This window comes from Mesocricetus auratus, unplaced genomic scaffold (assembly GCF_017639785.1).
Source record: "Mesocricetus auratus isolate SY011 unplaced genomic scaffold, BCM_Maur_2.0 Super-Scaffold_4256, whole genome shotgun sequence".
Taxonomy (NCBI): Eukaryota; Metazoa; Chordata; class Mammalia; order Rodentia; family Cricetidae; genus Mesocricetus; species Mesocricetus auratus.
The window spans coordinates 111023992-111042919 of record NW_024429182.1 but is presented as its reverse complement, the minus strand read 5'-3'; the positions used below and the strand labels follow the sequence as shown (position 1 = coordinate 111042919).

General features: G+C 35.8%; 2 protein-coding genes across 5 annotated transcripts in view; one reads left to right on the top strand and one right to left on the bottom strand.

Moving 5' to 3' along the window:
* The first annotated feature begins 374 nt into the window (after window positions 1-374).
* Window positions 375-1337, top strand: LOC101844337 (olfactory receptor 14C36-like). The gene has a single exon (XM_013124697.1). It carries the CDS (start codon window positions 375-377, stop codon window positions 1335-1337), a length of 963 nt encoding a protein of 320 aa, XP_012980151.1.
* A 4985-nt stretch (window positions 1338-6322) lies between these two features.
* Window positions 6323-18928, bottom strand: part of Folh1b (folate hydrolase 1B) — a 55755-nt gene continuing 43149 nt past the window's right edge. For 3 of the 4 annotated variants that reach the window (XM_040728915.1, XM_040728913.1, XM_040728919.1), the window contains 6 exons: window positions 17802-17893; window positions 14959-15049; window positions 13241-13505; window positions 12783-12864; window positions 11105-11197; window positions 6323-7251 (listed from right to left, as the gene is read on the bottom strand). In XM_040728915.1, the coding sequence (XP_040584849.1) occupies window positions 7062-7251; window positions 11105-11197; window positions 12783-12864; window positions 13241-13505; window positions 14959-15049; window positions 17802-17893 (813 nt within the window). In that variant the 3' untranslated portion in view covers window positions 6323-7061. The remainder of the gene's footprint in view (window positions 7252-11104; window positions 11198-12782; window positions 12865-13240; window positions 13506-14958; window positions 15050-17801; window positions 17894-18928) is intronic. The other variant, XM_040728908.1, reaches the window with a different exon arrangement.

Below are 18928 nucleotides of genomic sequence, written 5' to 3'. Positions count from 1 at the left end.
TATATTTCATATGTAAATGTATATATGATAATAAATATGAAAACACAGTTTTCAATATACACCCCACTTACCATTCGTAATTGATACAGGTTGTTTACCTGGATGAGGAACTTATCATATATTAATTATTATGGAAAATAATTCAAAGTGCTTAGCATGATACCATACCATCAGACACCCTGCCACATCTTTCTATATTAACAACTATCACGATAAAAGGTACACAAACCAAAGAAACAAATATTTGGTTTTCACACATGAAGTTAGAAAATAAAAGTAAAGAGTATAATGAGAAATGCTAGCACTCTATCAATTATTTTAGGTTATTCTTTGTCACTGCTTTTTCTTTGCAGATAAAACTGTACTTTGTGACTATGGCCAATTTCACCCTGGTGACTGAGTTTCTCCTGGAGGTTTTTGCTGAGACATGGGAGCTCAGAATCCTCCTCAGTGTGATGTTCCTGCTGGTGTACCTGGGAAGCCTGTTAGGGAACCTTACCATCATCATTGCTACCACAGTTGACCAGACGCTGAACACTCCCATGTACTTCTTCCTCAGAAATCTATCCATCTTAGACATGTGCTACATTTCTGTCACTGTCCCCAATGCCTGTGTCAACTCTCTCACTGACCAAAGGAATATTTCTATGACTGGGTGTGCAGCCCAGATCTTTTTGGTCTTCTTTTGTGCATGTGTAGAAATTCTCTTTCTTGCTGTCATGGCTCACGACCGCTATGTGGCCATCTGTAAGCCTCTTCTCTACCCTATAATCATGAACCACCAAATCTGTGTTCAGATGACATTGGCTTCCCTACTTAGCTCTCTTGTCATTGCAGGCATGCACACTATCAAAACATTCCAGCTGTCCTTCTGTCATTCTAACAAGGTACCCCAGTTCTTCTGTGATGTCCCATCTTTGCTGAGACTTTCTTGCTCGGACACCTTTACTAACAAACTGTTAATTCTTCTGTCTGCCATTGTGGTCAGTGGTAGCTGCTTTATCTTAATTGCTGAATCATATGTTCACATATTGTCAACTGTGTTGAGAGTTCCTGTCAAAGGAGAGCGAGGGAAGGCTTTTTCCACCTGTGTCCCTCACATTATTGTGGTGTCTTTGTTTCTTATTTCTGGTGCTTATGTGTATCTAAGAACTCCAGTAACATCAGAAGTAGTTCAGGAGATGACTCTTTCTGTATTATATAGCATTGTTCCACCATTCTTAAATCCTATCATCTATAGTCTTAGAAACAAACAAATAAAGGAGGCTGTGAGAAAAGTAACATTAAGAATTTTTTTCAGAGTTGAATATAAAAATATTGTATTGGTCATGGTTTAATAGAGGAAAAGACACAAGCACACACACATACCACCAAGTGGTTTTTTGTCATTTTATTGAAGAGATTTTTTTACATAGCATATTCTTATTTTAATTACCCCTCCCTCTACTCTTTCTAATTCCTCCTCATCTGTCCTCCCATCTGAATCCATCTCCTTTCATATCATTAGGAAAAAAACAGACTTCTAATGGTAAATAATAAAATAAAATGAAATAAAGTATAATACGATAAAGCAAAAACTAGTACATCAGAATATCCCAAAACAAAGAAACAGATGGGAAAGATATGAAGACAAGGTCCAAAAAATAGATGCATAATTGCACTCATTTAAACACTAAAGAAGCCCATAAAAACCTTAAATTTTAGCAAGTGATATATATATATATGTATATATATATATGCAGAGGATTTGTATGATAAAAAGAGACAGAAATAAATTTATATAACATATATCGAAACAAAATATAAGATTAAAAATAGCCCAGGAAAGAAAGTATGAGGGAAGGCTCCTTTAATTAAATCCTTGAGTTTGTTTTCTCTTCACCATCCACTTCTGGGCATGCAATCTACTCTTAAGTGTAGTTTGTTTAGCCAGTGAAACTCCCTTGGAGGAAAATAAATTTACATCTGGAAGTGGTTATCAAGTAGAGATTGTTTCTGGGTTAGAGATACAGGCATGTGTCCACTTCTTATTTCAGCTCTAAGAGTTCATCAAATGAGACACATGTAGGCCCTGTGATGTTGCCTCAGTCTCTATGAGTTCATGTGTGCGAAGATCATGTTGATTTAGATGGCCTTTTTTTCCTGTTGTCCTCCATCACCTCTGACTCATACACTCTTTCAGCTTCCTTTGCACAAGGATGCTTGAGCTCATAGAGGAAGGATATGGTGCAGACATACCATTTAAAACTGACTGCTCTAAGGTCTCTGGTCTTTCACTGTCTGCATTATGTCTGGCTCTAACTCTCTTCATTTAGTCCCATTTACTGCAGGAAGAAAATTTTCTGTATGGAACTGTAACTTATTTTTTAACTGTGTTATTAGTTTTATTGATACCTAGTTTCTTGAGTTCTTTATATATTTTGAATATTAACCCCCTAATGAGAAGTTAAAAATCTCTTCTCATTCTGTAGGACACTAGTTTGTCTTCGTGATGGTGTTTTGCTATCCAGAAAGTTCTCAGCATCGGGAAATCCAGTTTATTAATGTTGACCTTAAATTGAATGATGTTCCATTAAGAAAGTTATTTTTGTGACATTAAGTTCAAGGCTCTATTCCCCACCTTACCTTCTATCAGGTTGTATATCCAGTTTTATTTTAAGACTTTGTAGTTCAATCTTGTTTAGGGATATATGGATCTATTTAGATTATTCTTTTATGTGAGGTCATCCAATTTTACTAGTCTCATTTGCTGAAGTTGCTGTCTTTTTTCAAATACATATTTTTGGTGTATTTATCAAAAACCTGATGTCAATAGGTGTGTGTGGATTTATCTCTGGTTTGCAATTTGATTCCATTGACTAACATGTCTGTTTCATGCCTTTACCATACTTTTAGTTTTTTAACTGTAATTCTAGAGTATATTTTGAGGTCATCAATGGTGATACCTATAGCGGTTTTTTTTTATTCCAGGTTGTTTTAGCTATCCTGGTGTGTGTGTATGTGTGTGTGTGTGTGTGTGTGTGTGTGTGTGTGTGTGTGTGTGTGTGTGTTTCCAATGTTAAGCTGAAAATAGCTCTTTCAAGATGTGTGAAAAATTGTGTTAGAATTTTGATGAGAATTGCATAGAATCTGTAGATTGCTTTTGGTAGGACAGCCATTTTTATTATATTAATCCTGCTATAAATCCAGGAGCATAGGAAATCTTTCCATCTTCTGGCATTGTCTTTACTTTTTTCATAAATATTTTAAAGTATTATCGAATAAGTAGCTTTATTCATTGTTCTCTTGATGTAAGAGATACAATGAGCACGGAAACTCCTATAAAAGGAAGCTTTTTATTGGAAATTTCTTATGGTTCCAGAGATTTAGTGTATTATCATTTTTGGTAGTATGGCAGCACATAGACAGACATAGTGATGGAGAAATAACTGAGAGTTCTAAATCCAGATCCATAAGCAGCAGGAAGAAACTGATATTGAGCTTGACTTGGGCTTTTGAAACTTCATTTCCTATACCTGGTGAAATCCTTCCTCCAACAAGTCTACATGTACTAAAACAAGCCCAAACTTTCTAAATTTCTCAGGTAGTATCACTCCTTGATGACTAAGCATTGAAATGTATCAGCATATACAGGCAATTCTTATTTTAATCATGTAGTAATACTTTCATTTGGATGGTTAGATAGAGTTACTCCAAAATATTTTGTATTATTTGAGGAAGACTATGGATTTTTGTGAGTGATTTTGTATCGAGCTACTTTGCTGAAGTGCTTACCAGCAATAGGAGCTTCCTAATGTAAATCTTCAGGTCACATATTTATTCTTTCATATCATCGGTAAATAATTATACTTTGACTTCTTCCTTTCCAATTTGTATAAACATGTTCCACTTTCCCTGTGTTATTCATCTAGCTCAGATTTCAAGTACTATAGGAAATAGGTATTGAGTGAATGGACAACATTTTCTTGTTCCTGATTTTAATGGAATTGCTTTGAGTTTCCTTCCTTTAATCTGATGTTGGAAATGGACTTCTTGAAAACTGCCTTTAGTACATTGAGGTATGTCCCATGTATCTCTAATCTCTCTCAGACTTTCATCTTCTTTTTGCTCCAGAACTTTCAGGTATGATACTGAATTACTAATATGTGATGTCTCCCTTTTTTGAATATAGGCAGTTAATGGTATGACCTTGCCTTTTAGAAATTTCTTTTTTTTAGATATTTTTATTTAAACTAGAGAAAAATGGCTTCACATGTCAATCCCACCTCCCTCTCCCTCCCCTCTTCCACACACACCCAAAAACACCCCCAACCCCCCACCCAAATCCAAATCTGTTCCCAAGGGAGGGCAAGGCCCTCCATGGGGGATATCCAGAGTCTGTCATTTCATTCAGGGCAGGGCCTAGGTCCTCCCCCAATAGTCCAGGAAGAGAGCATCCTTCATTGTTGGATGCGCACCCAAAGTCCATTTGTATTCCAGGGATAAATACTGATCTACTACCCAAGGCCCCATAGATTGCCTAGGCCCCCTCACTGATACCCACATTCAGGGGGTCTGGATAATTCCCATGCTGGCCTCCAAGACATCAGTCTGTGATCCAAGAGCTCCCTCTTGTTCAGGACAGCAGTTTCTGTGGGTTAAACAAGCCCAGGGTTGACCACTTTGCTTATCAATCCTACCTCTATGTCACCAGTTTCCAGGAGTTCAGTTCAGTGTTTAGCTGTAGGTGTCTGCCTCTTTTTTCATCAGTCATTGGTTGAAGGTTCTAGGTTGTCTTATAAGGAAGTAGTCGAACTCATTATTAGGGAAGGGCACTTAAGGTAATCTCTCCACTATTATTTACTTTGCCAGTTGGTGTCATTCTTGTAGATCTCTGGAAGTCTCACTAGTGCCAGATCTTTCCTCAAATCCATAATGACTCTCTCTATTATAACATCTCATATCCCTTTCTCCTTTATTCTTCTCCCAACTCAAACTTCCTGGTCCTCCATGTCCTACACTCACCTCCTCTTCTCCCCTTCTCTTTTTCCCGGCTCCCTTTCCCCTCCCCCGATGCTCCCAGTCTGCTCAGGAGATCTTTCCTCATTCTCCTACTCTGGAGTACCATCCACATCTCTCTTAGGATTCTACCTATTTCCCACACTCTCTGGCAGTGGAATTGCAGGCTGGCACTTTCATGATCCATATCTAAAATCCATATATGAGTCTGTACATACCATGTTTGTTTTTTTGTGACTGGGTTATCTGACTCAGGATGATGTCTTCTAGTGCCATCCATTTGCCTGCATATTTCTGGAATCCATTGGTTTTTTCCGCTGAATAGTACTCCATTGTGTAAATGTACCACATTTTTTCCATCCACTCTACAGTTGAGGGGCATCTAGGTTGCTTCCAGGTTCTGGCTATTACAAATAATGCTGCTATGACTATAGTGGAACAGATGTCCTTGTTTTGTGAATGTGCATCTTTTGGAGATAAGCCCAACAGTGGAATTGCTGGGTCTTGTGGTAGGCTGATTCCCATTTTCCTGAGGAATCTCCATACTGATTTCCAAAGAGGATGTACTAGTTGCCACTCCCTCCATCAGTGAAGGAGTGTTCCCCTTTCTCCACATCCTCTCCAGCATAAGCTCTCATTGGTGTTTTTGATTTTAGCTATTTTGACAGGAGTGAGATGGTGTCTCAGAATTGTTTTGAGTTGCATTTCCCTGATTGCTAGGGATAATGAACACTTAAGAAAGTGCCTCTCAGCTATTTTAGACTCCTCTATTGAGAATTCTCTATTTAGTTCTGTACCCCACTTTTTAATTGGATCCTTTGGTGTTTTGGAGACTTACTTCTTGAGTTCTTTGTAAATTTTGGAGATCAGCCTTCTGTCGGATATGGGGTTAGTGAATACCTTTTCCCATTCTACAGGCTTCCTTTGTGTCCCGTTGACTGTGTCCTTTGCCTTATAGAAGCTTCTCAGTTTCAGGAGATCCAATGTATTAATTGTTGACCTCAGTGTCTGTGCTGCAGTTGGATGGGTATAAAGTTTATGAGGATCTGGGAAGATGGAGATTGTCAGTATAGTGACAATTCCTTATAGCTTGTAAACGCATCTAAAATTGTCTTTACCTTCCAGATGGCAGTGATTCAAAGTTCCAATGCTGACATATCTTGTCATTCTTACTGATGTCTCTGATTGTTCAAATAACTATGTGATTTCTTTTCTTTTTTTCAACCCTTACTGATAAATATGACACTAACTCCTGCAATGTGGTGTAAGGAAATATGATGAACTACGGAAATAACTCAAAGCCAAAAAGAAAAGATGAGCACTGTAAAATACAAATGTATGATTTTAATATATATATATGCAGTGAATACAACTATGTTCAGTGAATTTTGTGTAAGAAAGTAAACAATAAATATAAAATTCAAGACCATGATTATTTTGACAGCTATTCAGGAGTGCATGAAGTCCTTTCTTGATACAGTAACTGAGATTATAAATGTTAGTTAATTATTAATTGTACATGTATGTTGCATATAGTTTAAATAAAAATGAATTCTCAGTCTAATACTTGTGCTTTAAATTGAACAGAAAGATGAGACTTACTTGAAGTGTGAATAGATCAGAAATCATCAGCTAGTATGTCTGAAGTGATCCTTTGAGCTTTGGTGTCCAGGCGGCACTTAAGTCTCTGGGCAAAGGAGGCTTGTATGCTGTCCCAGGTGTGTTCTCTAATGAAGTGATTTTTGTTTCATTGAGATGACCCAGTTAGATGCTATATTAGATTTCTGATCTAATATACAGGTAAATGAGTTGATGTATTTAACTGTTTACCATAGTTTTACTTACTTAATAGAACCTCAAATTTCAGAGATATATCCTACAATTATAAAATAAAATTTATCCATCTTTCCTTTTTGATTCACAAGGAAAAATAAACAGAATATAAATATACATACATATACATACATATATTATACATAATCATAAAATCCCAATATGTATTTTTCTATAAAGGTCATCCCATTAATATCATACATATTAAATACAGATTCTCTGAAGTACCCTTAGGCGACATCTCTCAAAGTTTCCGCTGCAGCTTGCACTGTGAAGGCTGCAACAGAAATCTGTCTCTTCACTTCTCTCCAGGCTTTAGAAGGGTCCACTTTGCTATCAATATCAAAAAGAGCATCATAAATCCCTGGGAATGACTCTCCAGCATACTTGTTGTGGCTGCTTGGAGCATAGATAATATGTCTGTTGATAAAACAGATTTCCATACATTGGTTACACAAAAAATATACAAGTAATGAAGGTACCATGTTTGAACTGCATATGACTTCTTTTCTTGCTTGATTTTTTCACTTGTTACCTGAACTTAAAATACTATAATCTCCTGGAATATTAGTGTACATCATTTTACTTTTAATGAATAGCTCAAAGCCCTTCAGTGCAAAACACATAATAGTAAGAATAACTAGCATGAACTGTGCTTAGTATTTAAAATAGTGACTTACATTTTTTGTAATTACTAAAATAACTATGTAATATTGATAATAGTGTTCCAAGGAGGAAAGTGATCTGATATGAAAAGTGATGAATTATTGTCAGTGCACATTGCCAGTAAGTGATGATGTTTACATCATACTCCCTGCTAAGACACATCATGACATCATGCTTACAATCTACTGTGTACTAGTGTCAACTTTTTAATGCTTTGGTAAGATGGATTCATACTCCATAAGAGTCAACTTATAGTATAACAAGTCATTATGAAACAGTATTTAGTCTTATGCATGACCTAGGTAGATATATATTATTGAAGTAGCCAAAGGACTTCATATACTGACTCCAGAAGAGCATTTCACAACAAAATCTTACACCAAACAACATACTCCATTATCTTCTTAATTCGACCTCATTAAAGTTCTTAAAAACTCAAACAGTAGTTCTCAAACTTCTTAAACAATATGTGATCATTTAATATAATTTGTCTTGTTATGGTGATACCCAACAATTAAGTTATTAACTTGCTGATTCATAATTAATTTTGCTTCTGTTATGAATCATAATGTAAAATCTCATATGCAAGGTATCTGATAATTCATTGGGAGCACCTGGTGAAAGGATCCTTTGACCTTCAAAGTGGTCAACATGCACAGGTTGAGAACCACTGGCCTATCAGAGTGAAGTCAGATTTTATACATTCTTTATTAGAATTAAACACAAAGAGCCTTTGCCCAGGTTCAAGTGGAGTCTTCATACTCTCCTGAAACTGGTGAGCAGAACACCAAGTTTCCATGCTCCTGTCAGCATTCTAGTCTTCCTAACTCTCACCACATGGATTTTCAATGAGGTGTGCTTGTCATATTTAAGGACTTAATCCCCAAACTCTCCCACATTCAACCGTAAAATTAATTCCAAAGAACAATGAACCTCAGTGAGATTATCACAGCAACAAGCCACACTTAACACACGTTTCTTATATTACTTACTTTCTCCTGACTGTGACAAAATACCTGCTAAACTCAAGATAAGGGGAGAGTTGAATATTTGGTCTCAGAATTACAGTCTACTATGTTGGGGGAAGCATAAGAGCAGGAAGGTGGGGTAGCTGAGCATATTGTATTAACACTCAGACAGCAGAGAGATGAATTCTGGTGATCCAATTAAGTCCCCTTATATTTCACCCAGACCCTGTGTCATGTCATGATGCCACCTAGGCTTAGTATATGCAATCCCAAATTGGTTAAACATTTCTGTAAACAACCTCACACCCAAAGCTTTGTATCCTACGTGATTCTAAATCCAATTGTGTTGACTATAAGATTTATAATCACAGACTCCAACAATTAAAAATAGTTACGAGTGAAAAGAATAATGTTGGTGGTATGACAGTACTTAGTTTCAAGCCACACTATAGAGCTCCGTTACCAAAAAAGCATATGACAGAAAATTACATAGATAAATGAACAGAAGAGATGACCGAGAAACAAAACCTCACATTTACAAAGATGTCAAAATATATTCATTGAGGAAAAGATATCCTCCTCAGTAAATGGTGCTGATTAAACTACATGAAATAATGAAATTATATCCTTGTCTCTCATGCTACACAAGCATTTCATAATGGACCAAAGACCATAAAGAAAGACCTGAAACCCTGATAGTGATAAAATATAGGGAAAACATTTCAAAGTGCAGGTGTAGACAAGGGTATTTGAAAAGGATTCCAGCTGCTAATAAATAAGGTCTTGAAACCTTTGCTCATATTATTGCTTCTCCCTTTCTATGACTGGATTACAGGATTTCAGCCCAGTGCTTAGGTGTGATATCTAAATCTGCTTCCATTAGTTACTGGATGAAGGTTCTATGATGGCATTAATGTAGTCATCAATATGATTACAGAGGAAGAGCAGATAAGGTACTCTCTACATTACTTCTTTGATTCTTAGTTGGGGAAGACCCTGATGGGGAAACTTATAGAAACAGCTGACCCAAGCAGGTGGGAACTCAAGGACTCCAGACTGATGGCTGGGGAATCTGCATAGCATATAACTAGACCAGCAGAATGAGGGTGACAGTTGGATGGCTTGGGCAGTTCGTGGGGCCACTATCAGGGAAACCAGTATTCATCCCTAGTTCATGAATTGGCTTTTTGGAGACCATTCCCTATGGAGAGAGACCTTACTCAGGCTAGATACAGAGGGGAGGACCTTGGTCCTGCCTCAAGTGATGTGACAGATTTTTGTTGATAGAATATGGGAGGTCTCACCTTCTCTGAGGAGTGGATTGGGGTTAGAAGAAGGTGAGGGAAGCGGGATGTTGGAAGGGAGTGGGAACTGGTATTGGTATGTAAAATAAGATTATTTTAAAAATAAAACTTTAGCCGGGCGGTGGTGGCGCACGCCTTTAATCCCAGCACGCTGGAGGCAGAGGCAGGCGGATCTCTGTGAGTTCGAGGCCAGGCTTGACCGACAACCTCCAAAACAATACAGAGAAACCCTGTCTCATAAAACCAATAATAATAATAATAATAATAATAATAATATAAAAAAGGGAAAAATAATTCCAAGGATTGGCTAATATAACTTAAGGTCTTATGTGCAGGGGACAGTCAAATGAATGGACTATTGATAAAATTGGAGAAAATAAACATCGGACAAAGGGTTGATATCTAGACTATATAAGGAATACACTCATTAAATACCCAAACCCAAAACTACTCAGTCAATAAATGGGTTAATGAGATAAACACACTCTTCTCAAAAGATGAAGAATAAAATCCAATAAACATATAAAAAATGTTCAACATATTAATTATCAGGGAAATTTAAATTAAAACCACCTTGTGTTTCCATCTCTCCGCAGTAACTAACAAAGAAGAACAAATGCTGATGAAGATGTAGGGAGAAGGGAACGTTTACACATCAATGGTTGGGGTGTACCTAGCTCAATTACTATAGGGTTAAACATGAAAGTACATCAAGAAAAGGGCAAATAGAGCTACCATATGACTCAGCTACCTCACTTCTGGGTGTATGCCTGATGGACTTTCTACCTATGGCAGAGGTGAATGTACCTGTGGTTACTGTAGTACTATTTATTACAACTCACTCATATGACCATCCTAGATAGCTATCAATGAATTAGTAGGGAAAAAAGTGAATACACACACACACACACACACACACACATATCAATGGAGCTTTTTTATTCAGTTACAAGGAGGAATGGAATTACACTGTTTCCTCGAACATGGATGTAACTGCAGATCATTATATTAAGCAAAATAAACCATACACAGAAGGATAAATCACTATTGCTTTAATTGTGGAGCCTAGAATTCCTTAAACTCGTGTAAAATACAGAAAGGACACTGGAGAAATGAAGGAAGTCTGTGAGAGGAGACATGGGGTCTGAGTACTTAGAGTGGTGAATGAGGCTAGGATGAAGGACAAAGTATTTATATTTGAAACAAACATATTTTATAGAACCTAATTCTGTGTACAGTAAAATTATCTCACTAACAATATTTTGAATAATAATAAATAAACTATGATATTTTTACACAAAGTGATATTGGACTATAGAATTATTTTTTCCTCACCTGTAGAAAGGCCTGCCTGGTAACCCTAAAGGATCAATGAATGCACGTTCCAGATACATCAGCTGGTCATTCATAATTCTCAGTGATATGGGGCTAAAAAAGAAATTAATGAAGTTGTACCTTCATAAACTTATGAACACAACCTGGTAAACTATAACTTTGTAATAAAATCACTGATGCATTTTAATCATTATAACATACAAATTAAGATTATCAAGAATGTTATACAGATTAACAAGGCTGTACTTAATTATTTAGGACTATTGTAACAACAATTAGTGAAAAAAAGGTCAGGAATTACAAAAGAGAATAATAGGTGTGTGAAGGGATTAGAGAGAGGAATGAGAGGGTAGAAATGATATAATTTTATTATAAACTCAGAAACAAAATAAATTTAAAAAGGATATCAGCATGCATAGTCCTCATATTCAGAATTCCCATAAAATACTATTCAAATAAAGCATGAGCTATGAAACAGGAACATGCTGGTGGTAAAACATGATACTAATTTTAATGCACAGGAAAATAAGAATTAATAATCCTGTGTTTATAATTACTGTCAAGTTTTTCTCTGCATTACAGAAACTAACAATCTACTCACAGAATTACATTAACATTGAAAATCTACTAATACCTATTAAGTTTACAAATTTAAAAATATTAAGTTAGTGATAATATATAATATTCTTATTATTAAAAATAAATCTGTCAAATACATAATCCTTGCTTTATATTTTCTCAGCATTCAATATCATGTAGAAACCACTCTTACAGAGATCACATTCTCAAGGGAGATTATGAGGTTGATGCAGAAGGTTATCATTGTTTATAAAGTGAATCACTCAATTAAAAGTCTATGATCAACTCCCAAATTGCTCAATCATTAATTATCAAATACAGTAGCCTAATTATCCCCTTATTTGATTAGTGAATATTATAGTTTTAGTAGATAGTTGTTTTATCCATTAATTTACCAAGATCTCCATTTTATCTGTATTTTAATAGTAATAGTATGTAATAATCCCTCACTGTCGTAAAAACTTTTGAAAAGTTTAAATTCAGAGCAATCCTGAACATTACTAAAGGTTATAATTCCATTTCATATACTAAGGATTAGTTTGGCAGTTTTTATCATTTTACATCTAAACAGTAAATCTTAACATTTATCAAATTCCACTTCTGGCTTTGGTTTTACACAGAATTATTCCTACTTGTTCATCACATCTAAAAATGATGACTGAACAGTATTTATTACTCCTGAAAAACTGATTTTTAATGGAGATGAAAAGTATAATATGTGTATGGACATAATGACTTCAAGCACAAGCTGAGAGAAGTTTGCTCCAAGATTCAAAGAATCTGTTTGGGGTATGATGTACACAGGTGAAAAAAAGAACAAGTGAAACCAAAGCATGTTGGACTCAATACTAAAGTATTGAGATTGTATGTAATAGATTGGCAGGAAGGGGGCACTGTGATCCAGTTATAATTCATGTAAGAAATAAAATCATTGACTGATACAGAACCCTGTACAGGATGAATTAGAGTAAAGACAGAAAACATGAAAGAATTTCCCAAACTATTTGTGTAACAAAAATGTAAATTTTTGTTATTTTTATTATATCTATTATATTATACACAATTATATACTACAGATATAGCATAACATATGACATACTTGCTTTTGTCTAAGGCTTGAAGTTTTTTGTTGAACTCATATGTAATCTCTGTAAAATTCTTTACTGCAGAAAACAGGGCATCTGAAATGGAAATTCAAATTATTAAAAGCTTTAAGAACATGATTTCTAAAGCAGGTAAGTTGCCAATGCCTGCAGTCTCAGCACTTAGGAAGCTGAAGCAGGAGAATCACTCCAACTCAGGAGTTTAATACCAGCCAGGGCAAGATGTGCAAGTCCCATTTCAATACAAGAAAACCACAACATGGTTTCTGTATATTTCAAGAAATACAAACTACATAGGAAGTAATTTTTTTATTTTATGAGGTATTTATATATTTTATAGCATCTATGTAATTGAACACATATTTTAATAGAAAAAGGTCTATCTGGTGTAATAGAAACAATGATAAGAAATGGTTAAAACATGATTGATTTTGGAAGATAAATTGTAACATACCAAAAGATACCATGTATTCCTTCATCTGTTGTGGGTGGTTCATTGAAATGTTGTAGATATTTTCAGCATGCTTTTTCAGAGCAACAGCATAATCTTGACAGTCAAAGGGAAGCACTATAGAATTGGCCAGTTCAAACACCATCCCTCCTCGAACTTGGGCCACAGTAAGGTGATATTTAAAAGTTGGATCATAAAATTTTTCGACCAACTCATATGTTTCATAGACACTGTGATAGAGTGGATAACTTCTGACTTTGGTGGTTTTCTACAAGAAAAAAACATTTCTCTGTAAGATAGCTCATAACAAGACCATTATATGATACTTACTGTAGATATTGTTAGGTTTGCTCACTAATGAACAGGAACCATATAAACTTAGGAACTTAGAATTTAGTAAAGTGCTAATTTAGCCATGTGCAAATGAAAACACATGTACACATAACAGAGGAAAAAGACTGTGAAAATATTCTTTGGTAGACTCTCAAGAGATTGGTCAATCAGCCAGAATACAAGAAATATGCAAATTTATTGAGAGTCCAAAGAATAAACTGTACAGTGTTGCATTAGAAAAGAAATGATTTAAGAAGAGTGTTTCAGAATTATTAGACGACTGAAGTAATATTACACACTAGAATATAGGTGACTCCGTCAAATCATTTATCACTGAAACGACCACAGAAAAATGTCTGAGATGCAGTATGCTGCAGAGGGCAGGAACCAAGAAGTGAGGACCACAGTGATGGATTGAGATATGTGTTAATGTTCAATAAGTTATAAGAAAACTGTGTATGTGAAAATCAAGGACTTTCCACATAGTGAATTGCTGACTAATGTCTTCTGATGTTTTCTCAATATGCTCCTTTGCTACTGATATAAAACACATTTTGTTTAATATGCTGAAGGGACAGACTCAGGCATTATTAATGATGGATAAGTTTCATTTTGACTGCAAAATTCATTATCAAGTGCATTCAGTAATCACCTGAACTTTTGTTGTAGTTTCTTATATGTTAAAGGTGTCTATTCTCATCAAACCCCCATACAAACCCATATAACTCCTTACCCAAAAATTCCTGGCTGGGGGCAAATAAGTTGGTAAAGAGTAAAGAACTACAAATGTTCACTGTTGTCTAAATAATACCATGTGGTTTTAAGATTTGGAGCACAGTGGGCAGTCAGAATTGGGTCTAACTGATTTCTCCTCTGACTAGATCCTTGTGGGCAAACAATTTAAACAAAGTCTCTCTTATATTTTAATGATTGTCCTGGCTGGCTTTATGTCAATTTGACACAAGCTAGAGCCATATAAGAGGAAGGAACTTCAAATAAGGAAATGATGCTGTAAGATCAGGCTGTAGACAAGTCTGTAAGGCATTTTATTAATTAGGTACATGGTTGGTGCCATCCCTATACTGAGCAAGCCAGAAAAAGTGAGTCATTAAGCAGAATTCTTCTTCAGCCTCTGCATCAGTTCCTGCCTATAAGTTCCAGGTCAGTACTTAACAGTCCTTCCCAAGTTGTTTGATCATGGTGTGTCATCACAGCAATCAGCCTTAAATAAGGAAATTAATATGCTATTTTTTCTTACTAACATAAATCTGAAAATAAAAGTAGACATCTAAGTTATTACTTACAAACACTGAAGTAAGGAAAGTTTAGAAAAAAATTAAAAGGACTTAAGGATTAAGTGAATTAAAAATTCATTAATTTGGACTTACCCAATTTTTAGTATATCTTGCTCTGCCTGAAGCAATTCCAAGTCTTTGGAAAAACACTTCAAAATCATTGCCGGACCCCAGCTTGCTAATCCTTTCAGGGATAAATTAGTAGAATTAGTTCAGAGTACATGCTCATTCTATAAAGATCAAAGGTCAAATACTAAATTCTAGTTATGCTATTACAAGTATAATAGCGTTAGACATACAGCTTAAATAAGATATTTATTCTAATTCTGAAAATGTACTCCTCTGTAATGCAATTCTATGGAGTGACACTTTGATAAATCACAGTTTTATTTAAGCATTCTGATGGGTGTTTCATGTGTATCAGACATTTTCAGATAATTAGAATATAAATTATTCCTGATCATTTAAGTTATTCATATTGTAGATATCTACATTTACAAACTGTTGAAATATTTATTTTCCTTCTCTTTCATGTAAAGATACAACCAGGAATTCATAGTTATAACTTATCAGAATAAACAAAATACTTGTTAACTTCATTATGTTCAGGAAAATGAATAATTATAGACTGACATGTGATAGATATTCTACAGGAATTTTGTTCCATTTTCTCCATTTTTTACATGAGACCTTTTACATGTACCATGTAGAAGCATCATGTATCTTAATGGGTACTATTGTTCTCTCAATCCTTTTAAAGGAATATGAAAATTATATTTCACAGTATACTTTGAAGGGCCCATGTCATTAGAAGTTTGGCTGATCACACTGAACCACTTAGAAGGAAAGTTGGAGGTACCCTTGAATTAATTGGTAAGGAGACCATTTCCTGAACATAACACAAGTAGCACAGACACTGAGGTCAACAATTATTAAATGGGACCTCCTGAAACTGAGAAGCTTCTGTGAGGCAAAGGACACAGTCAACAAGACAAAATGGCAGCACACAGAATAAGAAAAGATCTTTATCAACCCCACATCTGACAGAGGGCTGATTTCCAAAATATAAGAATAACTCAAGAAGCTAGTCACCGAAACACAAAATATTCCAGCTAAAATGTGGGGTACAGAACTAAGTAGAGAATTCTCAGTGAAAAATTCCAAAATGGCCAAAAGACACTTAAGAAAATGCTCAATATCCTTAGCTATCAGGGAAATGCAAATGAAAACAACTCTGAGATCCCATGTTGCACCTGTCAGGATGGCTAAAATAAAAAACACATATGACACTTTATGCTGGAGAGGATGTGGAGAAAGGGGAACACTCCTCCACTGCTGGTAGAAGTCCAAACTTGTACAGCCCCTTTGGAAATCAGTAAGGTGGTTCTTCAGAAAAATGGGAATCAGTCTACCACAAGATCCAGCTTATACATATACCCAAAGGATGCACATTCATAGAAAAAGGACATCTGTTCAACTATGTTCATGGCAGCATTATTTTAATACCCAGAACCTGGAAGCTACCTAGATGCCCCTCAACTGAAGAATGGATAAAGAAAAAAGGTGGTACATTTATACAATGGTGTACTATTCAGCAGAAAAAACAATGGAATCTTGAAATTTGAAGCAAATGGATGGCACTAGAAGAAAGTGTCCTGAGTGAGGTAACCCAGTCACATAAAGGAAAAACATGATATGTCATATATGGATATTAGATGTGGAGCAAAGGATTACCTGCCTATAATGCACACTATCAGAGAAGCTAGGATAACAAGGAGGACCATAAGAAAGACATACATGGTCCCATAGAAGGGGAAAAGGACAAGATCTCCTGAACAAATTTGGAACATGAGCAGAGGGGAGAGGGAGGTAGGAGAAAGAGAAGGGGAGAAGAGAAAAGGGGAGGAGGACATGAGGGACCAGTAAAATTGAGTTGAGGGAAGAATAGAGGAGAGCAAGAAAAATGATACCTTAATAGAGAGAGCCATTATAGGTTAAAGAGAAATCTGGCACCAGGGATATGTCCAGATAGCTACAAGGATGATCCCAACGAAAAATCTACGCAATAGTTGAGAGGTTTCCTTAAATGTCTTTCCCCTAAAGTGGGATTGATTACTACCTTATATGCCATCCTAGAGCCTTCATCCAGTAGATGATGGAAGCAGCAGAGACCCACAGATAAGCACTGAGCCAAACTCCTGGAATCCAGTTGTAGAGATGGAGGAGTGATGAGCAAAGGGGTGGAGACCAGGCTGGGGAAACCCACAGCAACAGCTGTCCTATATGGGGGAACTCATGGATCCCAGACTTACAGCTGGGAAACCAGTATAGAACCAAATCAGGCTCCCTCAAGGAGGGTGTCAGTTAAGAGGCCTGAGCAGTCTATGAGGACTCTGGCAGTGGAACAGTATTTATCCCTAATGTACAATATACATTAGGAGCCCATTCCCTATAGAAGGATACTCTCTCATCCTAGACACACAGGGGAGGGCCTAGGCTATACCCCAAATGATGTTACAGACTTTACTTTGATGATCCCAAAGTGATGGCCTCACCCTCCCTGGGGAGCAGGAGAGGGATGGGATGGGGTATTTGTGGGGGGCATTGGAGGATGGGAGGGAATGGAAAGATGGGAGGGAGAGGGGACTAGGATTAATACGTAAAATAACATTTTTTTCTAATTTAAAGAAAAAGAAAAAAACAAAAAGAATGAAGTTTGACTGCTGCCTCTTGTATACATCTTACTCAAAGTAGCAGCTCTTGAAATACTCAAATTTAACTTCAAAACAGAAAGTAATATTCTATTTCAAACCTAAGCAATGCATTGGTTTATCACATGTAGGAGAACTTTGAAAGTTACTTTTTAGTACCCTTATCTTTTCAAAAGAATCCACAGAGTAACCAAACTAGGTAGAATGTCAGGGTTGCTTGTGTACCTGGGCATTCCACTGAATTCAGGTGAAGGACTCTTTTCTCTCCAACTGTCATAAAGAGATTTGTCTTCAAAGCCTTCATCTGGGCTTTGGAGCTAACGAAATGTAAAAGGAAAGAACACTCACATATCCGATGCATAAACTTCAATGTCCCCCAATGAGAAAGTGAAGAGTTAAACTGATTACAGAAAACAAAATAAATAGCTCTCTACATTAGAAATTGCTGTGAATTATGGGGCTGCTGTGTGGCACAATGTAAGACTACTTTCCTGGTATGCTGGAGGCATTGGATTTGATGCCCAGCATAGGGATTTGACAGTTACAAATGAGAAATTTCTGAAGGGAAAATGTTTGTGCATGTGTAGGTAGGAAGATATGGGGTGCATAGGAAATAATTCAACAAATTATTTGCAAGTCATTGTCTGCGGGAGAACAACTGTAGAACTGTTTTCCAAGACTAAAGGAAATTACTCTCATAATCATATACTTCTCCTACTCTTATAAATAAATACATGGAACAATCTTACTAATGCAAATATTCCTGTTAATATTGCTTCTTGTCAACAGGATTACTGAAGTCTTACATGATATATACTGGAGTCATTAAGTAACATAACAAAATGCAATGTAATTAATGGTATTCTTTTTAATTGATTCTTCGGTATAATTACACCAAACATTTGGCTTGAAACTCACTATCTATTTTTTTAGAAATAAAAATTGACGGAGTAAAAAATGACCTATTATTAAATTTTATAATTGGAATACATAAAGTTGTATCAGGAATATTTAATAAGCTAAGCATAACTAAGGTTCCATAATTAATTAGGTTCAGTGGAAGAATTTATACAATATTTTGTTTCATTCTTAATAACTCAGGTATATTATTTGAAAATATGGTCAGTTCCAAAAAGTATTTAGCACCTACACATTTAAAGTTTTTAAATAAAATGTAGAGGACAGTGTACTGTATACTGCAGCAAATATATTGATAAATAATAATAAAGACATGGATTAGATATTTTTCTTGCATGTGAAGAGGATAAGAACATATGTCAGCATCTTCACCTCTAAATGTCAATAAAGAAACAAATTATTTTGCTCACACTTATAAATTCACTCTCAATTTT

What these genes read in the sequence shown, in the direction of transcription:
- LOC101844337 (XM_013124697.1), top strand. Translation starts at nt 375, where the DNA reads ATGGCCAATTTCACCCTGGTGACTGAGTTTCTCCTGGAGGTTTTTGCT.